General features: G+C 44.6%; 1 protein-coding gene across 1 annotated transcript in view; it reads right to left on the bottom strand.

Moving 5' to 3' along the window:
* RPTOR (regulatory associated protein of MTOR complex 1) overlaps positions 1-22,680 on the bottom strand; it is a 173,668-nt gene that overhangs the window by 45,796 nt on the left and 105,192 nt on the right. Inside the window, exons 14-16 of the mRNA XM_008050496.2 lie at positions 22,139-22,279; positions 21,467-21,625; positions 5,723-5,841 (exon numbers count right to left, since the gene is read on the bottom strand). Of these exons, the coding sequence (XP_008048687.1) occupies positions 5,723-5,841; positions 21,467-21,625; positions 22,139-22,279 (419 nt within the window). The remainder of the gene's footprint in view (positions 1-5,722; positions 5,842-21,466; positions 21,626-22,138; positions 22,280-22,680) is intronic.

Raw genomic sequence — 22,680 nt, 5'->3', positions numbered from 1 at the left:
TGCCTGCTAGTTACAAACAAAGCCTTGGGAAAGTCTCCCCCTGGGTCATGGTGCTCAGCCCAGGGAAGAGCTCCCTATGGGCAGAGGCCGAGGAATCTCACCCTGCCCACTTCCTCCTCCCAGGACCTGGGCACAGGGAAGGGCTCAGGGGTTCCTCCTGGATTTGCTAGGGCTCCACCTCCACAGAGGAGAGTGCTGATGGTGAAGAAGAAGATGACAACACTCACACCAATGCTGACAAAAGTGGCTCATCTTGTGCAGTTCTCTCCCCACAGGACCAACCACAGTGACAATAGTTTTACAGGCTCCTGCATTTCATCCTCACAACTCTTGGAGTTAGGTCCTACAACATCTCAGTTTTGCAGATGAAGAAATGCAAGCTGGGAGGTATGAAGTAACTGGCCAAAGGCCAGCAGGGCCAGAACTGGACACATGACCAAAGCTGGCATTGTCCTCACTTGCAGGGAGCCATGGGCCCCAGGACCATGCTAGTACCTTGTGGTCATGAATCCCCATGTGGGCTCTCATGAGGGTGGCAGCTCCCCATGAGTTGCACAGCCGAGTCTCAGTGAGAACAGATTCTTGGCTGCCACCCCAGAGCCATGGAGCCCGAATCTCCAGGGGAGGGTACTGAGCTCCTTTGTCTAGACTGGCTCTCCAGGGGGCGCTTCTAAGCTGGCTGGGCAGGGGCCCATGGCCAGTGTTTAGAAGTGTGAGTCTCAAGCAGGCCAGCGTCTACTTCTGTAGCCAGGCTAGTCCAAGCTGATGATGTCCTTGTCTCTGAGTCTGCAGCTAGGGAAATAAGCACGTGTCTGAAAAGTTTTCAGACTCTAGACACTCATGCTTCTAAGGTATGAACAAATATGCTAGAATGCCATGTTCCCAGAGATGGCTGTTCTGATAATCCTGAGCATCCCTTCTCTGGGTAGAGTTGTGAGAACAAAGGAGACGGGTAAGGCAAATGCTGGCTGAGGATGCAGAGAGGGTGGAGACCCAAGACTCGGTGGGAGAGGCAGTCGGACACTTCCTCACAGCAGACATCGGAGGGACCGTTAGCTGAGGGTCTTCAGGGGTCAGAAGTGCAACTCATGTTTCCTGGATGAGGGGCCCCAAGCTAGAAGGGAGCCTAAAGGTTCCAAAGAGCTAATGGAGACTGCATGGTGCAGTTTTGAAGGGAGGATGGTAGTGACAATAGAGAATCCTCTGACTCAGTTAAGTAGGTGCCATTTGACTAGATCAAAAAAATATCAGAATGTTTATATGCACATTGACTGAGATTGCTGAAAGAGAAACTTAAAAGGTACCTGTAAAGAGAATTTCAGCAACTTCAGATGCATGGCACTACTTGGCCTAGAGGCTAATTGTAAACTTGCTGAAACTTATGATTCAGCCAGTTTGAAGGAAACGTGGGTTAGGGATGAACAGAACCGGCCCCCTGGATTCTAACAGACACTGTTAAGTAGGAGAAGGAGAAAATTCCAGCACAACAATAGGATTTTAAAAGAAACATATTGGTAAGTAACCCTGCTATGAAAATATGAAGCTGGGTACTCATCACAAGTTTAATGGTAATTTTGAATAAACTTTTCTGGTATCTCAACCTTTATTTTCTTTATAGTTATTAGGCTTTTGTTTCATAATAGATCACTCTACTTTTTTTTTTTTTAAAGAAGGATTTATTGAGAAAAGCTCCTACAGTGGGAGGGGACCCGAAGGGGTTGCCTGATCACTTTACTTTTAATTAGGTAAGTTAATGTCTCAGTTTCAACATGTCTGTTTGTACAAGTACTGCAGCAGAAGCAGCAGTCAGTGCTCTGGCTCCTAAAAGTATCAAGAGGCTGCAGCAATATTTTTAGGTGAGTTTATGCTCGTGAATTTTCTCATAAATATTAAAATAAGCAGTGATTGTGAATACATGTGGCCCTGACACTTGAACACCTTCGCTCAAAGTTTCTTTCTCAGTGTGATCCTAAAACCCTGACGGTAGGAGTGGTCCTGAGGTGAGAGCTGCTAGGGCCGAAGACAGGCTCCTGAGCGTCGTCCGTCTCTTCACTCTACTTCTTTTTTTTTTCTTTTTTGAGTTGGAATCTCACTCTGTCGCCCAGTCTGGAGTGCAGTGGCCACTCCTGGCCACCGTAGCCTTGACCTGCTGGGCTCCGGTGATTCTTTCAAGTAGCTGAACTACAGGTGCGCGCTACCACGCTTGGCTAATTTTTTTGATTTATTGTAGAGATGAGGTCTCACCAAATTGCCCAGGTGGGTCTCGAACCCATGGGTTCAGGCAATTCACTCACCTTGGCCTCCCAAAGCACGTGATTACAGGCTGAGCCACCGAGCCTGGCCTCTTCTTTCTACTTCTATGTGGTTTGAAATTTTCCTTAATAAAAACTAAAAGCAAAGCAAAAACTCCAAGTCTATGGAATGGGGATATAAACACATGAAATTAGACTATAGCTCTTGAGCTGTGTGGGTTTTTTTATACAGAGCTGGTAGCAATTTCTATATTTGCATATAGAATTCTACAGGGCATTCCATAGTAATAAGGCTGTTTTTGACTCTGATGAACAAAAATTTGGCTTCAGAGTTAAATATCTAAAATAGGCTCATTTCTCTGTAAAATGAAACGTAATCCCCTCAGTTCTCAGAGCAGGAAAATAAGGCATTTCTTGAATTTAAAATGAGGACAGGAAAGAATTTCCTTAATGTTTATGCTTCCAAATCCTTCAGTAGCAATGTTTATTCTTAAAAACAAACACAACCATCTACACATACATACACTCATACACACACATAGACATAGGCACAGACTCACTTACAGATACACAGACATATATATATATATATATACACATAGACACAGACACACCAAGATAAAGACATACAAAGACACACATATATACACTCACACACAGACAGACACACACATATACAACACAGATATACACTTATAGACACACACATATATATACACTCACACATACATAGAGATATACACTGCATTCTGCTATGCCAAGGTCTCCAAAAGAGCTCTTCTCTGAGGTTGGGTTCATACCTATAAACCCCAGCACTTTGGGAGACCGAGGTGGGAAGATTACTTAAGCCCAGGAGTTTGGGACCAATATAGGCAATATAATAATATCTCGTCTCTCTCTCTCTCTCTCTTTTTGAAAACAGGCTTTATTGAGAGGACAGAAAAGCTCTCACAGTGGGAGGGGACCCGAGGGGGTTGTCCAGATCGTGTATCTTAAAAAATTTTTTTAAAAATTAGCTGGGCATGGTGGTGCACATCTGTGGTCTCTGCTACTTGGGAGGCTGAGGTAGAAGGATTGCTTGAACCCAAGATGTCAAGGCTGTGGTAAGCGTTGGCCTCCAACTGTGTGGTCAGGCCAGGGCAAGGGCAGTCTGTGGCCATAGGTTGTTCCATGCCCCAAAGAGTAAAGACGAGGCTACCAGAGATTCTTGTGTATCAGAGATCTGCAGGCAAAGATGGTGAACTGGTCAGTTTCTACTTTCTTTGAATATAAATTCTAAAAATTTCAGTCATTCATTAAAGTTCACACAAAGCTTGTAAAATTATTTAAGTGAAAAGATTATTTAAAGCTCAATCTTAAAATTCTAAATTAAAATTGGGAGAGGCTATTTAGAGCCTGAAAGAGCAGTGGTAAACGGTAAGAACAGATTTTCCCTAATACATAGCAGGTAATTATGACTATTTTAGCCCTGGACCCACCAGAACCTCAGCCCGTCTCTGAGCATGGCTCAGAACCTGCTGCACTAGCTTGGGGAATTCTGCAGGGGGTTTTCTTGGGAGTGCTTGTGAGGTCTTCCAACTTTCTTTTCCTCCTTATTTCCTTCCTATTTGCTTACTTCCTTCCTCTTTGGTCTCAGACCATAATACACACACACACACACACACACACACACATATCTATATCTATATGTATATCTATTTAAGCTTTATTTTTGTATTGATCCTGCTTTAGCTGAAAAAGCAGATGATTGGATTACATCTTGCTTTTCTATTATACAATGAAACTTCATTGACCGGCTATTTTCAGTAGGCCAGTGACACATAAAAGATATTTGGGAAGATTGCCCACTTCTTGTCAGGTGCCCATGTACCCAGTGGTGATGAAGGAAGTGGTGCATTCCACTGAGTGGAGGGGAGGTCAGTGCAGAATTAATCAATTTTTATCTTTCTGAGTTGGCCAATAGGCTATCTGTTACTATTACTTGTGATACTACCAAGAACTGCACGAAGCAGCAACTGCAGACAATGAGGTGATTTCAGTCTGTCAGGAATAAGACTTATTAGATCAACAGAAAATAACTTAGGTGAAGGAATCGAATGCCATGCAAATATGCTATCAACAAAAAGGAGGTGAGGAACTGTAGGAACTTCTGGCTTGATAAGAGGCCAAGACAAAGAAGGCCATAGCAAATGAGAGGGAGGAGGGCCTGATAACTTATTTGGAAAAAACAATGGACTAGGACAGATCCTAGACCCTCCAGACTCTGGTAGTAATGATAGCCTGAGACAACTCTTCCATTGTGGCTGGGCCAAATGAGGGCTGAGAGAACACACCAGCTTACTTAGGTGTGTTCTCTTTCCTTGTATTCTTTTTGCAACTTTTCTGTAAGCTTGAGATATTTCAAAAAGTTACAAAAAATTAATTAAATGCTATAATAAATAACATCTAGTTCCATTCATGAAAGATTAACTGTCAGGTAAATAATCCAACTTCTACAAACAACTAGAAAACCAGAAAAGTATGCAAAACAATTGTTTTCAGACATTGGATATTGGATACTATGGGACTGTGATCCCCAAGATAAGGGAAATAAACAACTGTCCCAACTTATGGCCTACAAGCAGGTTCCAATAAGAAAGTCTGAGGCAGACCCAGGCTGTAGCACATATAGAGGCCGGTGCTTTCAGTGAGTAGGAGACACAGATCAGAGATCAAGGGAGGTTGAGGTGGCTGGAATTTGCAAGGCAGAGCACTGGAGAGAAGTGAGCTTCTGAGGTCTGCAGGGGAGGCCTCTGGAGTCTTTGGGTACTAATTTGCTCATGGATGGAGGGAAAACCCATGAGGCTGGGGAAAAAACAACCAGAAGGCAGTAGGCCAAATTCTCAGAGCTCACAAAAAGGACTGAGATGAGTTTACATTCCCCAAAGAATAAAATCAATGACCTAAGCTTCTACCTTAAGAAACTAGAATAAGAAGAACAAGTTAAAACCAGAGTAAGCAGAAGAAAGGAAGCAGTAAAGATAAAACCATCTAGCAATAGAATGGAAAGAGGACAAACTACACAGAAAAACCAATAAGAACAAAAGCTGATTCTTTGAAAAGTTTTCTTTAGCCAGACTCTTCATGAATAAGAGCAGTCATAAATTACCCCATCAGAAATGAAAGAAGGAACATCACTATAGCTCACACAGGCATTAAGGGGATCATGAAAAGTAATGACAATCCTAACCTCATTACCTTGATCTGAGTAAGTAAACACAGCAAAGTGTGTCTCAATTGAAGCCATATATATATAGTTCAGGGTATATTGTAAATCTCCAGATTCAAAACGTGTGTTGAAAGTTCAGTTTATTTATTTATTTTCTAAACCATGGTGTAGACCTGAATATGTCTGTAGTTCCTTGCTTGAATATTCATAACTAAAAATCAGAAACTCAAGAGCTTCAATGAAAACAACTCATCACACATACCTTGTAGGCGATACTGTTGAGCACCTTCATGGCCAAATCAGAAACATCTGGATAAGGATCAGCAGCCAGATGCAATAAGACTCTCCAAATTTGAGTGTAAACACTATTAAAAGAAACTCCTAGAAAACAGAAATGGGAGATGTTTTAGTTGCAAATAGCTATCACTGCACACTTCAGCAGCTTCTGAGGTGGTTCCATTTTCTGAAAACCTAACCATGGAATCAGGAAGTGTTACTTTCAAGAGTTGGAGTTACAGGAAGTTCCCCATTTTGGTATGCTAGCAATGGGCCCAGAGATTCAAGTATCTCAGTTGGTAAATAGGCTTGATCACATTGATTTCATCTTCTGAAGTTGAATCTTTCTAAGAGGAAAACTGAGTTAGAAAAGGGCAAAACTTCCACTGGAAATGTCTTAGCTGATTGGTAGTAGTGCTCAGCTCCCAAAGTAGCATCTAATCTAGTGTTCTAGATTTCCAGGAGCTGCTGTGGCTTACAGTGAGAGGTGCATGTGGGATGAATATATCTGTTCCGATCTCGCTCTATACTCAGTGTGTCTTACTGGGCACTGCGACTCACTGGGCTTTGCCTGCCAGCTTCCATGCACTCACTGTTCACAGATCCTAGGAATTCACAAAAGGTTTATGTGAAGTGACTTCTGTCTCCCAACTCATTTAACAAACACTTGATGCAAGGTCTTGTGCTACATGCCCGGATATAAAGACAGAAAAGACAGGGCCCAGTGGAGACTCAGACATGAATATATAACAATGGCAAATTGTGGGCATGAAGGGAAGAAAAGGAATAAGTGCTGAAGGTCTTCATCAGTGAAGGTTGCTTAGTCCTGTTTAATTCCTCAGTACCCTAAAGGCAGGTATTGCCCCTGGCATTACAGAGGAGGGTAAGACCCAGAGAGCACTTCTGTCAAGGCCCAAAGGATGAAGGATGCTAACACACACCTGCCAGACCGTCAAGTCAAGTTACTTCCACAGCACTGTGCTGCCTCGGGGAGATGCAGTAACGGGTGAGTGATTTTCTCCATTAGGCATGGGCTGGGAGGTGAAGGCCATGAAGACCTGATGGAAGAGGCACAAAGGAGACAGGCTTTGGAAGGCACGTAGGATCATTCTCCTGGTACTGAAGGGGTGGAGTGAAAGTAGGCAGCACAAACAAGATCTAGGACACAGAGGTGATGGAGACGCCCAGAGCCTTTGGGAACACTTGAATGAAATCCATATAAACAAATCAGAGATAACATGGTGCAGTGAGTACCTAGAAGCCAAAAGGAGAAGTGCGCACCAGGGCTGAGCAACTCCCAAGGCTGAAGCAAGAGTGGAGGCTGCTAAGTGGAGGGGTTGTGGAACTGGAATCCCTGCCACAGCGGACCCACAGAGGCAGAGAAGGGAAAAGGTGATCCTTTTAGAGGCAGCAACTGGAACAAAGGTTGGGCAGAAGACAAGAGGTGCCAAGCACAGAGAGTTGAGCAGGGGCCAATGGCACTCTCCCTGTCCTAAGGTTGCTGGGAGTGCCAGTTTCCTGCTGGGCTCTGTCCTGGAGGCAGGAGACAGACATGACCCTGCTTTCAGGGGCTGGGAGTCAAATGGTGAGATTGCCACATAGAACTCCATCTTTTCTACTTTGGGGAAGCTAGATAATTTGCTGAAAAGCAAGCACTTGTTCAACAACAAAGAGATTAAAACAGGATTTGAAACAAGGCATGATTCCATGTCACTTGATTGGCCAGCTCCTGGTGAATTCCCCCTAATGTTTATGAAGAAGTTTAAATATCAGAAGCGCTATTAGAGGTTAAAGTGTTTCTTGATGAACCCCATTATTCATATGGAGTGGGTTTTATATGACACAATAAAGTCCAAAGAAAAGGGGCTGGATAAGGTTTGATGTAAAAGTTAATCACGTGCATGAGTTCTGCACAGATGCATGTGACACTGGCCCACCCTAACCCACACCCTCTGATTTGCTTTTGTGAATGTGAGTTTGTATTTATCCTGAACAGAGCCTGCCCTGTTGCACACACCCCCACACTGTGAGCAACGCAGAGGTCAAGAAAGTCCTGCACTCCTGGCTCCCATGTGTGCCGTCCCCTTCCGAGGGGACCACTGTGAGGAACAGATGCACTGAGAGGCTGGGACCTTTCCCTGGGGGCTGATACGTCCCATAGCTGCAGGGTGACTTGATGTCCTACAACTAGAGGAAATGTTTTCCCAGAGAAATGTCCTCTTGGTGTCTTGGCCCATGCATATTTGAGCTCAGCAAACACTCCTGAGGGCCTGCTCTGTGCTAGGGCCTGCTCACATGCCTCAGTTCAGGAAGAGTCAGGGAGGGGCAGCTTCCAGGAGCCTTAGGTTTGATGCAAATGAGGACATCTGTTAGATGAAATGTCCTGCAAATCCACCCTGGTTTGCAGGAAGACCCAAGGTAGTGCGGACCATCCACATGAAAACAACTACACCCTTTCCCACCTACTGTACCGCACTGCTTAAATTTAGAAACAGAACAAAAGTCTTTCAGCTCCCAATTCTATGGCTTTCAGACAGCTGTCTAGATTTACAACCTAAGTTGAAGGAAATTGTTTGGCAAGATTAGTCCAGGATCCTTTTGGTAAAATGTTCTAAAATCTCCTTTTTATCCTGGCAGACACCTGTTAACAGAAACTGTGCTCCCTGCTACAAAGGGGCTACCAGGCAATGGCTGCATTTTCAGTTCTTTTAAAGAAAAGGATGGTGGGCAGGAAGAGATGACTTCAAATTCACTCTCACGACAGGTCCGACTTATGACAAATGAGAAGGAAAAACACAGCCTTGCTCACAAAGGAGAACCAGTCCTGAATCCAGCTTTGTGACCCCTCTTCCCACAGACCCACAGGAAGCTCTCACAAAAGCCTTAAGTTCATCACAGCTCCTGCTCAACATCCTTCCCCTTGATTATTCTGGGCTTATAGGCTCCCTGCAGCTGAGTGATGCATCGATGCAGCTCCCCATGAAGCTCGGCTGCCTATGACGTGGAGCTGTGAGGGACGGTGATACTGGCTGGTGGGCCCAGCCAGATTCAGATGACTAGCCCTTGTAAGACATGAGGAGTAGGGACAAGAAGAAAGGACACAGGAAAAGGGAGGATGTCAGAGCGAACACCTGTTTGGAAGCAGGCTGCTAGTAAGCACCTGTTATCAGTCCAATAACCTATGACATAGATGAGGAACAAGAGCCTCACTGAGTGGGGTCTTCAAGGTAAGAATGAGGAACGGACACAGGCTGGTCCTTCCATGGGTGAGGCTTCACCATAAAGGGGAGTGACAGATACAGACGCCTGGGGGGTCAAACATCCCCCAAGAAAGGGCTTGGCTCCATGTGGGCACCAAGGAGGGTGATACATGTTAGCTATTACTATCATGTAATTTTTTAAAATTTATTTTTATTACAGTTAGCCCTCTGTATCCATGAGTTCCATATCTGTGGGGTCAATCAATCACAGATAAAAAATATTTGGAGAAAACTCTCAAAATAATACAAATAAAAACAATAACAGTTATTTTTACAGCATTTACACTATATTAGGAATTACCTGTAATCTAGAGATGAGTTAAAGTACATGGAAAGATATGCAGGTTATATGCGTATACTACACCATGTCATATCAGGGACAAGTATCCATGGATTTTGGTGTCCTTGGGGGTCCTGGAACCCATCTCTATGCACACAGAGGGATGACTGTACTGCTGTTGACTTTTCTGCAGATTTCGACTTTGATATAATACTATTCGTGACTCAGCAAGGAAAAAAAAATCTAATTTTTGTCAGTCTCTTTAACTACAATGGATGGTGTAGCTATTTACCAGTGAAATATAAAGCTGTGATAATGGAATTGCTATCTTGACTTCACTTCCTTCCTTGGTTGGCCACAATAGTCTTTCAGCTCCCTGTTAGATGAACTCCCCTGCTTTTAAATCTGCTATCTGCAGAGCAGAATGTAGCCATCCTCACATATGGATGTGAGTCTGCCAGTAAGAGGCAGGAACACCAGTCCCATCCCTGCAAAGAGAGCCAGGAGCCAGAGGCTTTGCACTGTTAGATGCTTAGAAAGGGCTCCTGTTGGCACCAGCTGAACTCCCCAGAAGTGCAGAGAACCTATTTTCATGTCTAGACTAAAAGTAATAAAAGAGCATAATGAATGGTTTTAGAATTTATTTTTCAGAGCAATGGCCACAACTTTCTAAATGGTATACAAGGCAGGGAAATTGACTCTGAGCTTTGGGGCTGACTCTGAATCCCAGGAGTCCTGGGACTGGTGGAGCAGCATGGAGAAGAAGAGGGAGTCTCCTGAGAGGTGAGGGCTGCCAGCCACTACTTGAGGCTCGAGGGGTCAGCAGAGCAGGTCATGCCCTCTGATATGGCTGAGAGCTGTTGCCCATCTCCAGAAATCAGTGTCCCAGGCCTGAAGGGTCTGCATTTGTGACCCCTCCTGTCCTAGGTGCCTGAGGGTGACTTCTGTCTCCTCAGGGGCTGCACTCATGACTTGGGTGGCCTTTAGGAGAATCATGCCAACCACTTGCTCCGCCATCCCTTCCTCCCTGAATCCCGACACTGCCCGTAGTAAAGACACAGCACCTCCTGGGTGGGACAGTTGGTGCGCCTATATAATCCCTTCAGCGTGTTCCTCAATATCCCTACAAGACACACTTAATGATGGCCTTTAATCAAGGACTTTTGTTCTAAAAACATAATTAATCTTGTGGTACTGGGAAACAATGTTGTTCATTTTCTCACTACTCTCTTTTGGTGAGAAGAATTAATGGGTTGTAAAACCTTCCTTTCAAAACTTGCACAGTTCCTCTGGCAAAAACCTTGCTTTGCTTTCTTGTTGTTGACGAAGTGTTGGGTTTTTTTTTTTTGCAAAGGCAGAAACTGATATCCCCTGGACCCTGAAATTTAGAACCCAAGGCTTGGCTGGAACTCACTACCAAGAGGTCTTTGGAGCTGAGTGCAAGGCTTGCAAAGGACTCTTCTTTTAGTACTTCTTGAAGCCTTGGAAAAAAGTTAAATATAATCTTAATTTCTTGGGAGGCTGAGGTGGGAGGATCACTTGGCCAGGAGTTTGAGGTCTCAGTGGGCTATGATCTCATCACTGCTCTCTAGCCTGGGTGACAGACTAGGTCTCTAAAGGCAAATTAAAAAATAAAATAAGGGAGAGTGGCTTTCTCATTACTCTTTGTCATGCTAATGCCAATGGAGCAGCAACATAACCAGTCATAGTGTGCCTGGTTCCAAGAGGCTTGGGCCGGCCTAAGGGCAGACACTGCTCTGTAGGATTTCCAGGATCTGGGCAGCACTGAAGTTTCTGGACTTGAGATTCTTGGCTCTTCCCTTCTCTAAGGGGAGTAGTTCTGACACCCAGATTCTGGACAAAGTAGATGGGGCAGGACTTGACCCCAGCTTTCTCTTGGAATGCTGGGCTCAGGTATCAACAGCACAGGTGACGAGTGAGGCTCCTGACCAGGAGCTGAGGGGTTTCTGGCTCTGCTGCTAACTGGTGGGCCATGAGCTTTTCCTCTTGGCAAATGGGAATGAAGGCAGCACTCTCTGCAACATTGTGAGGGCAGGGGGAGCATGACAGGGCTGGCTCTATGGCTGCTGTGGTCCTTCCTTCTTCTGAGCCCTTCCCTCCCCTTGAGTTAGCTCCATCTTGGATCTGTAACTATGGTAACACACATTCAAAATTGTAAAAAAATAAAAAAAAGTCACTGTATTTAGCAGAGTAGAGAAAACTGATCCCACTTGGCCTAGGCATCTGATCCAGATCTTTGCCAGTGCATTTAGGATGAGGCTATTTCAGTAAGAAGTGCACTCACAGGTCATCAGACCCCTCTTGTCAAGTCCTTGAACAGGAATAAACCCCACCTTACTCTCTTAGCCTGGATATGACTAGACTCTGGCCATGACACAGGGTGACAGGAGGGAAGGTAGGTAGGGGGTGTGGTCCCTCATGGGCAAGGGCTGAACAGAGGGGTGTGAGGGTGATGTGGTGAGAGGACTGCATGCACAGGTGTCTGGAGGCGAGAAGTGTGCATCAGGCTGTGGCTGGGACATGTGGACACAGACTGGCAGACCCTCTCCAGCCATCCTCCATCCTGAGCTGCTCTGCTCCTACCTGAGGGCATCAGGAACACAGGGACTAGAGGAAAGGGAGGGCAGATGGGGTGAGACTGAGGACCAGGACAGGCATGACTGTCGACTGTGCATGTTAGCGAGAAATGACAACTTTATAGGAACTTGGAAATAAAAATGGCAACTGTCCATTTTGACGCAGTTGGGCCAAGCATACAGCATGGAGATCCTGACAGGCTAGGGAGCTGCCCACAGGACCACCTTGCTCTAAATAGTGTGGATGATGGAGAGACAGGTGTGGAAATTGGGGAGTACAGAGACAGAAAGGTGGCACAGGCCATATGCAGGGAGGAGCCAGTGGCCAGTATGGGGGTGCCATAGATGGGGGCACAGTGAAGCAGCTACTGTAAGGTCCAGCAGGCTGTTGAGGGAAGGCCTTGAAAGTCAAGCTACAGTTTGGACTTTACAGGAAATGCTGTTTTAACGAAGGCTGCAACTGGAGAGGGGTTTGTGCGAAGCTGGTGTGTAAGAAGGCCTGCCTGTGGTCTGTAAGTGGTTGGCAGAAAGAAAGATCTGAGGCGATGAGGCCTGAGTGGGATGGGGAACTGGAAACAGGAAGGACTAATCTGGGGAATCCTTGTGGATGCCAGACTACTAGGAAACAAGAGGGGCAGAGACATCAAAGAAGATTCCAGAGTGTGAGGCAGTCTGGACACCCGGGTTCCAATTCAGTTTTACAAACATTCCTCATGCCCCCACTATGGGCCAGGCATTGTTGCAGGCACGTGGGCACCATAAGCAATCAAAGGAAGCCATGGTTCCCTGCCCAAGGGGTTTCATTCCAATGGGGAGACAGGAGACACATGATTGAAGATGTGAATTGAAGGCAGGATCACAGGGAGTGCTTTGGGGAAAACAGAGCAGGGGAGGGGACCTGGGGATGGGGTTTCTGGAGGGGAACTGGTTTTGTGGGAAAAGACAGGAACAAATGGATGTTCTAGGTTGCCATGGTTTTGAAAGCCTCTTTTGCAATATTCCGTGAAAGGGGCTAAAGAGATTGCTGTTCTTTGGTTGAAATGAAAGAAGAAATTGGCTTTAAACAGGCAAGTGCTGCAAGTAATGGGATTCTGTGTAAGTTATGAATTTTAAACACTTATGTAAGTGCTGTGGTTTCCAGGTGGTGTGAGCGACATCTTACTGAATATGAATGAGGCCGACTTTGAGGAGAGCTACTTTGTTTTCTTAACGTTCATTCCTAAACAACAGCTCACTGTGAAACTCTTTCACCCTCAAGTTTTCTAAGATGTGAATGATATACAAATAAAACTCCGTTTTCTCCAGCAAAAAAAGTGTTCAGGAATCAGATTGTGTAAGAAGAAAGGTACAGCAATGTGGGTCTCAGCTTCCTGAAGAAAGACAGATAAAAAGAATAAGCAGAAGAAAAACTCACGGATACAAGTCCCTGTGTCCTTTCCTAGTGCTGCCGTATACTTCCAGTCTAGAGTGGCCCTCAAATGAAAGACCAGTACACCAAGGATAAACATGTCATTTATGCACAAGAGACAGGAGCTAAGTTCCAGGCAGGAGCTGGGCTGGGCCTCATCAGATGAGGTCCCCTTTGGCCTGTGGATGGTACCCAGGGCCTCGGGTGCACACTGAGCTCACCAAGTTCAACAACCTGCAAACACCACAGCCTCGAATCTTTGTAGCCTTAACCAGCAGAAGGGGAGGCTCCCATGTGGTATCTACAATACCCAGAGAGAAAGGGAGATGCAGCAGCACCTGGAGCCTTATGAAGTTCTCAGCGTACATGATGACCTGTGGTGTTCATACTCTTTGGCTCAAGTTCTGCTTGGTAAATGAAAAGCACAGATGCTGTATGCTCACAAGCCAGGTTCCACTGTCTTTTGGTTCTTATTTTATTTTTATTTTTTGAGTGGAGTCTCACTCTGTCACCCAGGCTGGAGTGCAGTGGCACACTGATAGCCACTGTAACCTCAATCTGCTGGGCTCAAGAGATCCTTCTGCCTCAGCCTTCCAAGTAGCTGGAACTACAGGTGTGTGCCACCAAGCCTGGCTAATTTTTTTTTTTTTTTGATTTATTGTAGAGACAAGGCCTCACCAAGTTGCCCAGGCTGGTCTGGAACCCCTGGGTTCAGACAATTCTCTTGCCTCAGCCTCCCAAGGTGCTGGGATTAAAGGCCAGCCATCTTTTCATTCTTTTTTTTTTTGGGTTGGAGTCTCACTCTGTTGCCCAGACCGGAGTGCAGTGGCCACTGCCGGCCACCGCAGCCTCAACCTGCTGGGCTCTGGCGATCCTTCCGCCTGAGCCTTCCAAGTAGTCGGAATTACAGGCATGCACTACCACACCCGGCTGATTTTTTTATTTATTGTAGAGATGAGGTCTCACTGCCCAGGCAGGTCTCGAACTCGCAGGCTCAGGCAATCCACTCACCTCAGCCTCCCAAAAGCGCGGGATTACAGGCTGAGCCACCGAGCCTGGCTCATCTTTTGATTCTTATATGATGGCCAGATATATGCGAATAGAGAGTTACAGAAGTGAACTGAACTCCCACAGGACACTGGACAGGGCCAGGCAGTGGGACTATGAGGCCCTTGGCAGAAAGTCACTAGACGAGTACCAAGTAGGAGTACTGCTTGGGTCTTCTTTGACAGAGGAAGGATGCAAAGAGCACCCAGCCCAAGGAGGGCAAGAGCAGAAGCAGGGAGACCAGCCAGGAAGAGCTATGATGTGCCAGACCCAAGAGCTGTGGGCTCAGTAGTAGCACAAGATTAGAGAGGAGAGATGGACACAGATGCTTTAAAGGCAGCACTGGCACAGCAGGCCGAGGGTTGGGTATGGTGGGGAAGAGTCCTCTGGCTCTGGGCCCAAGAGTAGATCTGAGTAAACTGTGGTCGCCTTAGCTGTGATGGGAGAAATGTATGCTTCTGGGGGAGGGGAGAGTCCCTGGTGCTGATAACACCAGCTGCTTTGATGTCTTGTAGCATTTATAGTTTGCTTGCTCTACATTTTGTACCCCAGAGTGTACACTAGGACACTTACAAAATAGCTGTGTGAAAGAATCTCAAAGTTCTCGGTTTCATTCACAGGAATATCCCTGGAGGCTAGAGGCACAGGAAGGGTGAGCTCTGGAAGTCAGGCTCTTGTGGGTTGAATCCAGCCTACTGTTTCTCTATGGCTAGCAAATGGCTTTTAAACTTTTTTTTGAAGGGTTTTTAAACTTTTTAAGTGGCTGAGGAAAAAATCAAAAGAAAAGTATTTTGTGATATGTGAAAATTATGCAAAATTTAAACTTCAGCTCATAAATAAAGTTTTACTGGAACATGGCCACGTTCATTTGTTCATATACTGTCTCTGGCTACTTTAGCCCCATAGCAGCAGTGCTGAGGAAATGCTATGGGGCTGTACCACCTGCAAAGCTGAAAACATTTACTACCTGCTTTTTATTTTTATTTTATTTTTTTTTAGTTGGAGTCTCACTCTGTTGCCCAGACTGGAGTGCAGTGGCCGCTCCCGGCCACCGCAGCCTCGACCTGCTGGGCTCCGGCGATCCTTCCACCTCAGCCTTCCAAATAGCTGGAATAACAGGCATGCGCTACCATGCCTGGCTGATTTTTTGATTTATTGAAGAGATGAGGTCTCGCTGCCCAGGCGGGTCTTGAACCCGTGGGCTCAGGCAATCTACTCACCTCAGCCTCCCAAAGGCGCGAGATTACAGGCTGAGCCACCGAGCCCAGCTACTGCCTGCTCTTTTACAAGAAACGATTGCAGTCTTCTGCTCTAAAATGTTAAAAAAAGTTGGAATGCAGTCATCACCTTTACTTTGGTGAGAGTGCACTGGAATGGAGAAGGCAGAGGGGTGTAGAGGTGGGTGGGGCTAACCTGGTGGGGATGCAAGAGAGGGCTACTCACAGGAGCTGGGGCTGGGGCAGTGGAAACATATAATTGAAACAGAACACACTACACATTTCAATTTCTATGTTCTATTATTTAAAATACCTTTTTTCAGATATATAAGTGGAATGTAAATTTCTATAGACTTAGGCTTTAAAAGACTTGTGGGCTAGCCTAGAACCATAACCGATAAATATAATATTAACTTTATTTAAAAAGTGAATTCCAGTTCAAAACACACATCTTACAAATGACATTAAGAATATATTTCATTGGTGACCTGGCAATATAGTGCCTGTATTTATACTGAGTGTCAACTCTATGTCTTCTGGGCACATGGGATATTTTAGCAAGCAACCAAATACACCAACCTTCATTGTTATTTCTCTGACAGTGAACAAGTCAGTGTTCTGGGCTAAATACTTTTTGTGTGCAGGTGTGTTGTAAACAGAGATCCCCTCTCAGGTTCTTCATACCCTGGAGGGCAGGCATGGTGTCAGCTCTGGATCCTATGTTTCATCCAGAGGTCCTCTAGGGAGTGGTTGGCCAGATCCTTAGAACACACCACACAGACTCGCCTGGCAGAACCTCCTTTGAGGATGCCCTGAGTTTTTCTAGGTCTTGGGGCTCACATGGGATCATGTCATTGTGGTTGAACTGCCTTCCCTCCTTCAGTCATGTCACCAACAAGCCAGAAATACCTAACATACACTATCATGTGATAGAGAGAGTTTAAACTCTAAGAAAGAGGACTCATGATGAAAATAAGAAAATAACTTAGAGCTTAACATTAGTGAAAATCCTATCATCAAAACTTGAGGGACATAGACAAGAGGTAATGAGAGGGAACTCTTCAGATTTCCTCCATTTATATTAGGAAGGAGGAAAAACTCAAAGCTCACAAACTCTTTTATTTTCAACATCAGAACTGAAGAAGGACAGGATAGTAAACCCAAAGAAAATAGAGGAAAATGAAAATGAAAAAAGAAATAAATGGAGCATAAAATAAAGATATAATAATGAAGTAAATCAACAAAGTAAAAGTTAGAACTTGAAGATACTAAAACTAACAAGTGTCTTATGGGATTAATCAAGAAAAAGGAGAAAAGGCATTTAAACAATAATCGGAACAAAAGGGGACATATCTAAAGGGAGAGCACATTGAGAATTAAAGAGAGATGAGTACAAGGAAAAGAAACAAAGAGAAGCAGAGATGAGAGAATCTTAAGAACACACCAACAGCTTCGAGGGAATACAAGTGAAAATTCAGCTGAAATGAATAACTTCCTAGAAAAACAGAACTTTTTGAAGCTAGCTTAAGAAGAAACAGACAGTGTAAATAATCCTATGATCATTAAATAAATGCAACAAGGGATTAAAACTCACCACCACAAAATCCTACTTAGATTAGACAGTTTCACAGGTAATTTCTATCTAGATACCCAAAGAACACATAACCTTTGTCTTACAAAAATGGTCCCAGGACAGAAAAATGAGGACATACTCCCTAGCCAATTTTATGAGACTAGCATAAACTTAATATCTAAACCAGATGAGGGCAGTACAAGCTAGAGTACAGATATAGGACAGTGCAAATATAGGCCAAATTCACTCATAAATATAGATAGGGAACATTCTAAATAAAATTATTATTGAAGATACTAAACTAACAAATGTCTTATGGGATTAATGCAATGACATTAAAGGAAATTACCTAGTTGGGTTTACTCAGAAATGTAAAGATGGTTTAACAAGAAAATCTAATCATGTAATCCACCACATGAATAAAGAGCCAAACACAGGATCATATCAAGAAATGTAGAAAAAACATTCAATGAAATTAATCTCATTCATGGAAAAAAATTCTTAATCAACTAGAATAGAAGGGAATTCCTATAAACTGATAAAGTGTATCCACCAAAAAATCTACAGCAGACCTTATATTTAATGGTGAAAAGTTAGAAATGTTTCCTTTACTCTCAGAATGAAACAAGGTTGCTCATTCATTCTTTTTTGCCAGCAACAAAGAGTTAAAAAAGATATTATTTAAAAATTAGAAAAATCGTAAGGTAGTATGAATAAAATAAAAGGACTATGATCTTTGTGCAGAGAGTTATAAGCTATCTTAAAAGAAATAAAAGAAGACTTAAATAAATGGAAAAATATATCCTGCTCAGGGACGGGAAGACTCAGAATTGCAAAGACATGAATTCTCCAGGCAAACCTATCCATTAACACAAGTCAAACAACATCCCAGTAAGGCATAATAACAGAAAATGTGATTATGAAATTTATATAGCAGAGCAAAGGGTTAAGAATAGTCAAGACAGTTTTGAAGAAAAATCAAATTGAGGCCTTGGTCCCATAGCTATACTCACTGCAATGTGTTGTATTGGTTTAGCTGTGGACAGCAAGACCACTGCAGAGTGGGGACCCCTACAGACCCTAAGGACCTATGGCAGGAGTGACACTGAAAATCACTGGACAACAGCGTATTTGATGAAGGTTCTGGGGATGACTGGTGATGCATGAGGGAAAAAATAAAATTGGATTACTAACCTTACCACACAGACAAAATCTGGTTCAAGATATATTTAAGATATAAACATAAAAAAGGAAAAATGTACATTTTAGAAAAAATATAGGAAAATATCTTTGAGATACTGAGAAAAAGAAAAACTCAAGACATGAAGGCATAAATTAAAAAGAAAACGATAAATTAACATATCAAAATTGTATGGTGTCAAGGACAACATAAATAAAGTCATAGACTGGAAGGCGTATTTCCAGGGAATATACTCAACCAGGCCTCAGCACCCAGAATTGTGATGACCTCCTGTGAGTTAATAACAGAAAGACAACACAAGGCAAATTGGTCAGGCATTTAACAGGTGCTTTATAGAGTGGAACCACAAAAAACCAGTACACACGAGCCTAATCTCACTGCTATCAGGGACATGAAAATTTATGCCACAATGAGATACCACTTGCTCCTGTCAGACAAGTAAAAGTCTGCCGAGATCCTGTGCCTGTGTGGGTAGTGTGTGGCACCACGGAGGCAGATCCTCATGAGAACAGAAGCCACCACATCTGTGGGGAGGGCCCTTTGGAGGCATCTAGGGAAACTGAAGGTGCACGTACTTTTCATGTAGCAGCCTCAGTCCAGGTGAGACTGTGAGAGACACATGTGTGTTCATGCTGAATCACACTCACCACACATGTGCACATGCCCATGTATGTTTATTGAGCACCTACTGCATACTAGCACTGGGTGTGGGCAGTATAGGGGGATATAGTAATAAAGACAAGTTCCTGCATTCATGGCTCTTACATTCCAGGTGAGAGATAGAGAAAGAGCAAAGCAGATAAATAAGTAAATAAATAGTAAGTCAGGAGGTAGGAAGTTCTCAGGAGAAAAATAATGCAGGAAAAGGGGATAGAGAATCAGACAACAGCTATTCCAGATCAGAGACATGGGACTAGGAAGGTTTCTTCTAAGAAGACACTGGATTGGAATTCTGAATGAGCTGAGGGGAAAGGCCATGACACTCTTGAGAGAAGAGTCTCCCAGATAGGTGCTGAGGCTCAGAGGCAGGCTGGGGTGGGCTGAGGGCCGGGGTCCCAGCAGAGCCGGGTGTAGTGAGTGAGGGGGAGTGCTGAATGTGGGGCTCTGTGGTGGCAGGAGCCTGAATTCTGAGTTTGTTTATTTAAAAAAGGAGAAGCTGGGCGTGGTGACTCATGCCTGTAACCCCAGAACTTTGGGAGGCTCAGGCAAGAGGACTGCCTGAACCCATGGGTTTGAGACCAGCCTGGGCAACTTGGCGAGACCTCTCTCTACAATAAATTAAAAAAAAATTAGCTGGATGTGGTTGGGTATACCTGTAGTTCCAGCTACTTGGAAGGCTGAAGTGGAAGGATCATCTGAGCCCAGCAGGCTGCAGTGGCTATAAATGTGCCACTGCACTCCAGCCTGGGTGACAGAGTGAGGCTCTGACTCAAAAAGGAAGAAGGAGGAAAAAAAAAGAAGAAATTAAAACTAGCCTTACTATCCATCAATAGGGGAATGGATGATTAAGTTGTGGCAGATTGTGAAAGTGAATGAATAAAACTTAGATGACCACTAAAGATAAATGTAAACATCAAGCAGGGCGAAAGAAACAGGCTTCATGAGACCACAGATTATGTAGGATGGCACTAACAGAAGTTAAAAATCTCTAAGAGGGCATCACATGTCTGCTAGCGGCTCACAGACAGAGAAGAAAGGTGTAATGTCACTGAGGGAATGGGACTGAAGAGGGGGCATGGGGCTTGAACGTTATTATCTATTTATTTGTTTGAGTTGGGGGGGTCTCCCTGTCACCCAGGCTAGGGTATAGTGGCACAATAACAGCTCACTGCAGCTTTGACTTCCTAGGCTCAGGTGATCCTTCCACCTCAGCTTTTTAAGTAGCTGGGACTACAGGAATATGCCACCACACTTGGTTAATTTTTTGATTTTTTTTTTTGTAGAGATGAGGTTTCTCTATGTTGCCTGGGCTAGTCTGGATCACTTGAGCTCAAGCAATCCTCCCTCCTCTGTCTTTCAAACTGCTGAGATTACAGGAATGAGACACCACACTTAGCCCTTGAATTCTATTTGTAATTCCTTAAGTTGAGAACATAACAAACACATAGAGGTTACTTATATAAGCCTCTATAAATTATTGCATGTCTAAGATACTTATTAATTTTAAAAATTCAGATGGGACCTGTAAACCACTCTCGTTGGTCAGATAAAAGAAGAGGAGGTTTACCTGGTTAAGTTCTGCATCTGTTACCAGCAGTATGAAGGTGAACATAATGACACAATAAGAAAATATGGTGAATTCCTGTTTCCTCTGTTTTACATCAGGAATCCTTGCAGTAGGACCTGGGGAGGTACCATTCATGGCAGAACAAGAGAAACCAGACTTTAACTCAAATTCCAATGTTTAGGCAGTGAAGTATCAACCTGCTGGGATGGGTGGATGTGAAACTCAGTGATGATTCTGCAGGGGAGTGCAGCCAGGGCACTTAGGAGGATATGAGACCCTCCCAGTTTCCTCCTGCAGGGCTCCCCCGACCTCACATCACTGAGGGCCTGTGGGGCCATCCTGTTATGGGACGATGTGGAGCAGCCTCCCTGACCTTACCCATTGATGCCTGGAACACCCCAATGTGCCCTAGCTGTGACAACCAAAAGGTCTTCTTTTGGGCAAAATCACCTCAATTGAGAACAACTGTTCTCTATTGCTGGGCATTTAGCACACATGAAGAACTCAAATCTGTCTACCAAAGGAAGATGGAAGGTTCTAGCATTCTTCCTCCAAGACCAAGTTGACCAACTCAGATGGCTCTGGAATGGCCTGTAAAATATCACCACATCAAAATATAAGTGATTTCAACTTTCCTGCTTGCCATAGCAAAATGTTCTTCTCACTTTCTCATATTCCAGTTGATTTTTATTCTTCTTTTTCAACAGGTACTTTTTGTTTTTAAAAGTGAGAAAGCAGGATTTATTGAGAGGTCAGAAAAGCTACCACAGTGAGAGAGGACCCAAAGGAGTTGCCCTCAACAGGTAGTTTTGACACCCACTTATCTGACTCAGACAAAAGTTTCTGCTGCTCTGGGTGGGGAGAAGACCCTCAGAGCCATTCCAAAGCAGACAGAATTGTCAGTGATAGTAGCACCTCACCTATGAGGGAGTTGAGGGAGGAGTAGGAACTGACACGGCGCATCTTGTCGATGGTCTCGAAGGACAGGATGTACTCCTCGTTTTCTGGACTGCCCAGGGTGCTGCTGGCACTGCTGCTGGTGCTGAGGTTCCCAGGAGAGAATGCCACTGAGCTGCCAGCTGCCCAAGACACGTCAAGAGAAGGGTCAGTGAGGTACCTCGAGAACTCTCCTTTTGGTCTTACAGTCAATGGCATGACTGAAGAGAGCACGTTCTTCTAAAAAGGAAAGCTTTCCACATCCATGCATACACACAAGGGCACACACATACATACACACAGATCTTCTCTGATCTCCCCATCCTGAGACAAAAGGTCACTGGGAGATCAGGGAAGGGGATAGGGCCCTGAGCAGTCATTGTCTCTAGCTGGGCTGGATCTTCTCCCTGTGTCTGTAAAGTGCCCACCGGCTACTCTGGGGACTGAACTACACCTTCTCTGCTATGTCTGGGGGGATGACTCTAGACTCCAGGACAACTTGAGTTGTCGCTGACCATGCTGGCAGGCAGTACTTCAGGGCACAGGCTTATGGAGAGAAGAACAGGGGCAAAGCAACACTTGTGGAGGCAAAGACTTGAGTTTCACAAAATAAAACCCAAACTCCCAACCCAAGCACCAGATTTCCAGCATCTTACATTCTTCTGTCAAGCTCAGGTTCTGAAGAGATTTGTTCAGGCTCCTGGCTGTGGTGACGGCACGTATGTTTCCATAGGAACTCACAGAACGAAGCCTGGGGGTGCACGGACTATCTCGCACTGGGGTCAAACTCCCGCCCTCTGGGAAAGAAGAAAGATGAGTTACCGATGGGTTTCAAGGGGGAAGGCCGGAGCATCTCCTTACAGTCTGCAGCTATCAGAGTTAGTGACAGCAGCTGTTACCAGGACAGGAATGAATGTCAAAGAAGAGGCCTTATAGTTCAGTGAGAATCTCATGTAAGTGAGTGTTGGTTTAGTTGGACAAAGCTGGACAAACAATGACCATCCATCATTCTGCTGATGCTGAATTTCAAAAGACAATATGGGACACGGTGGTAACCAGCCTCTCGAAGTGCACAGAGGTGTTAGTGACATAAGCCATTGGGCCGCTGTCCAGAAAGCGACAGCAGAGCAAGGGCTGAACATGCTTGGTCTGGGGGCACAGGACCCCATTTGCTAGCAGCACCCCCCCCCCCCCAGCA

This window comes from Carlito syrichta, unplaced genomic scaffold, assembly GCF_000164805.1.
Source record: "Carlito syrichta isolate Samal-C Ts95f unplaced genomic scaffold, Tarsius_syrichta-2.0.1 Scaffold148020, whole genome shotgun sequence".
NCBI classification, from domain to species: Eukaryota; Metazoa; Chordata; class Mammalia; order Primates; family Tarsiidae; genus Carlito; species Carlito syrichta.
Note: the sequence above shows the minus strand (reverse complement) of the source record. Positions and strands in the feature narration are given on the sequence as shown.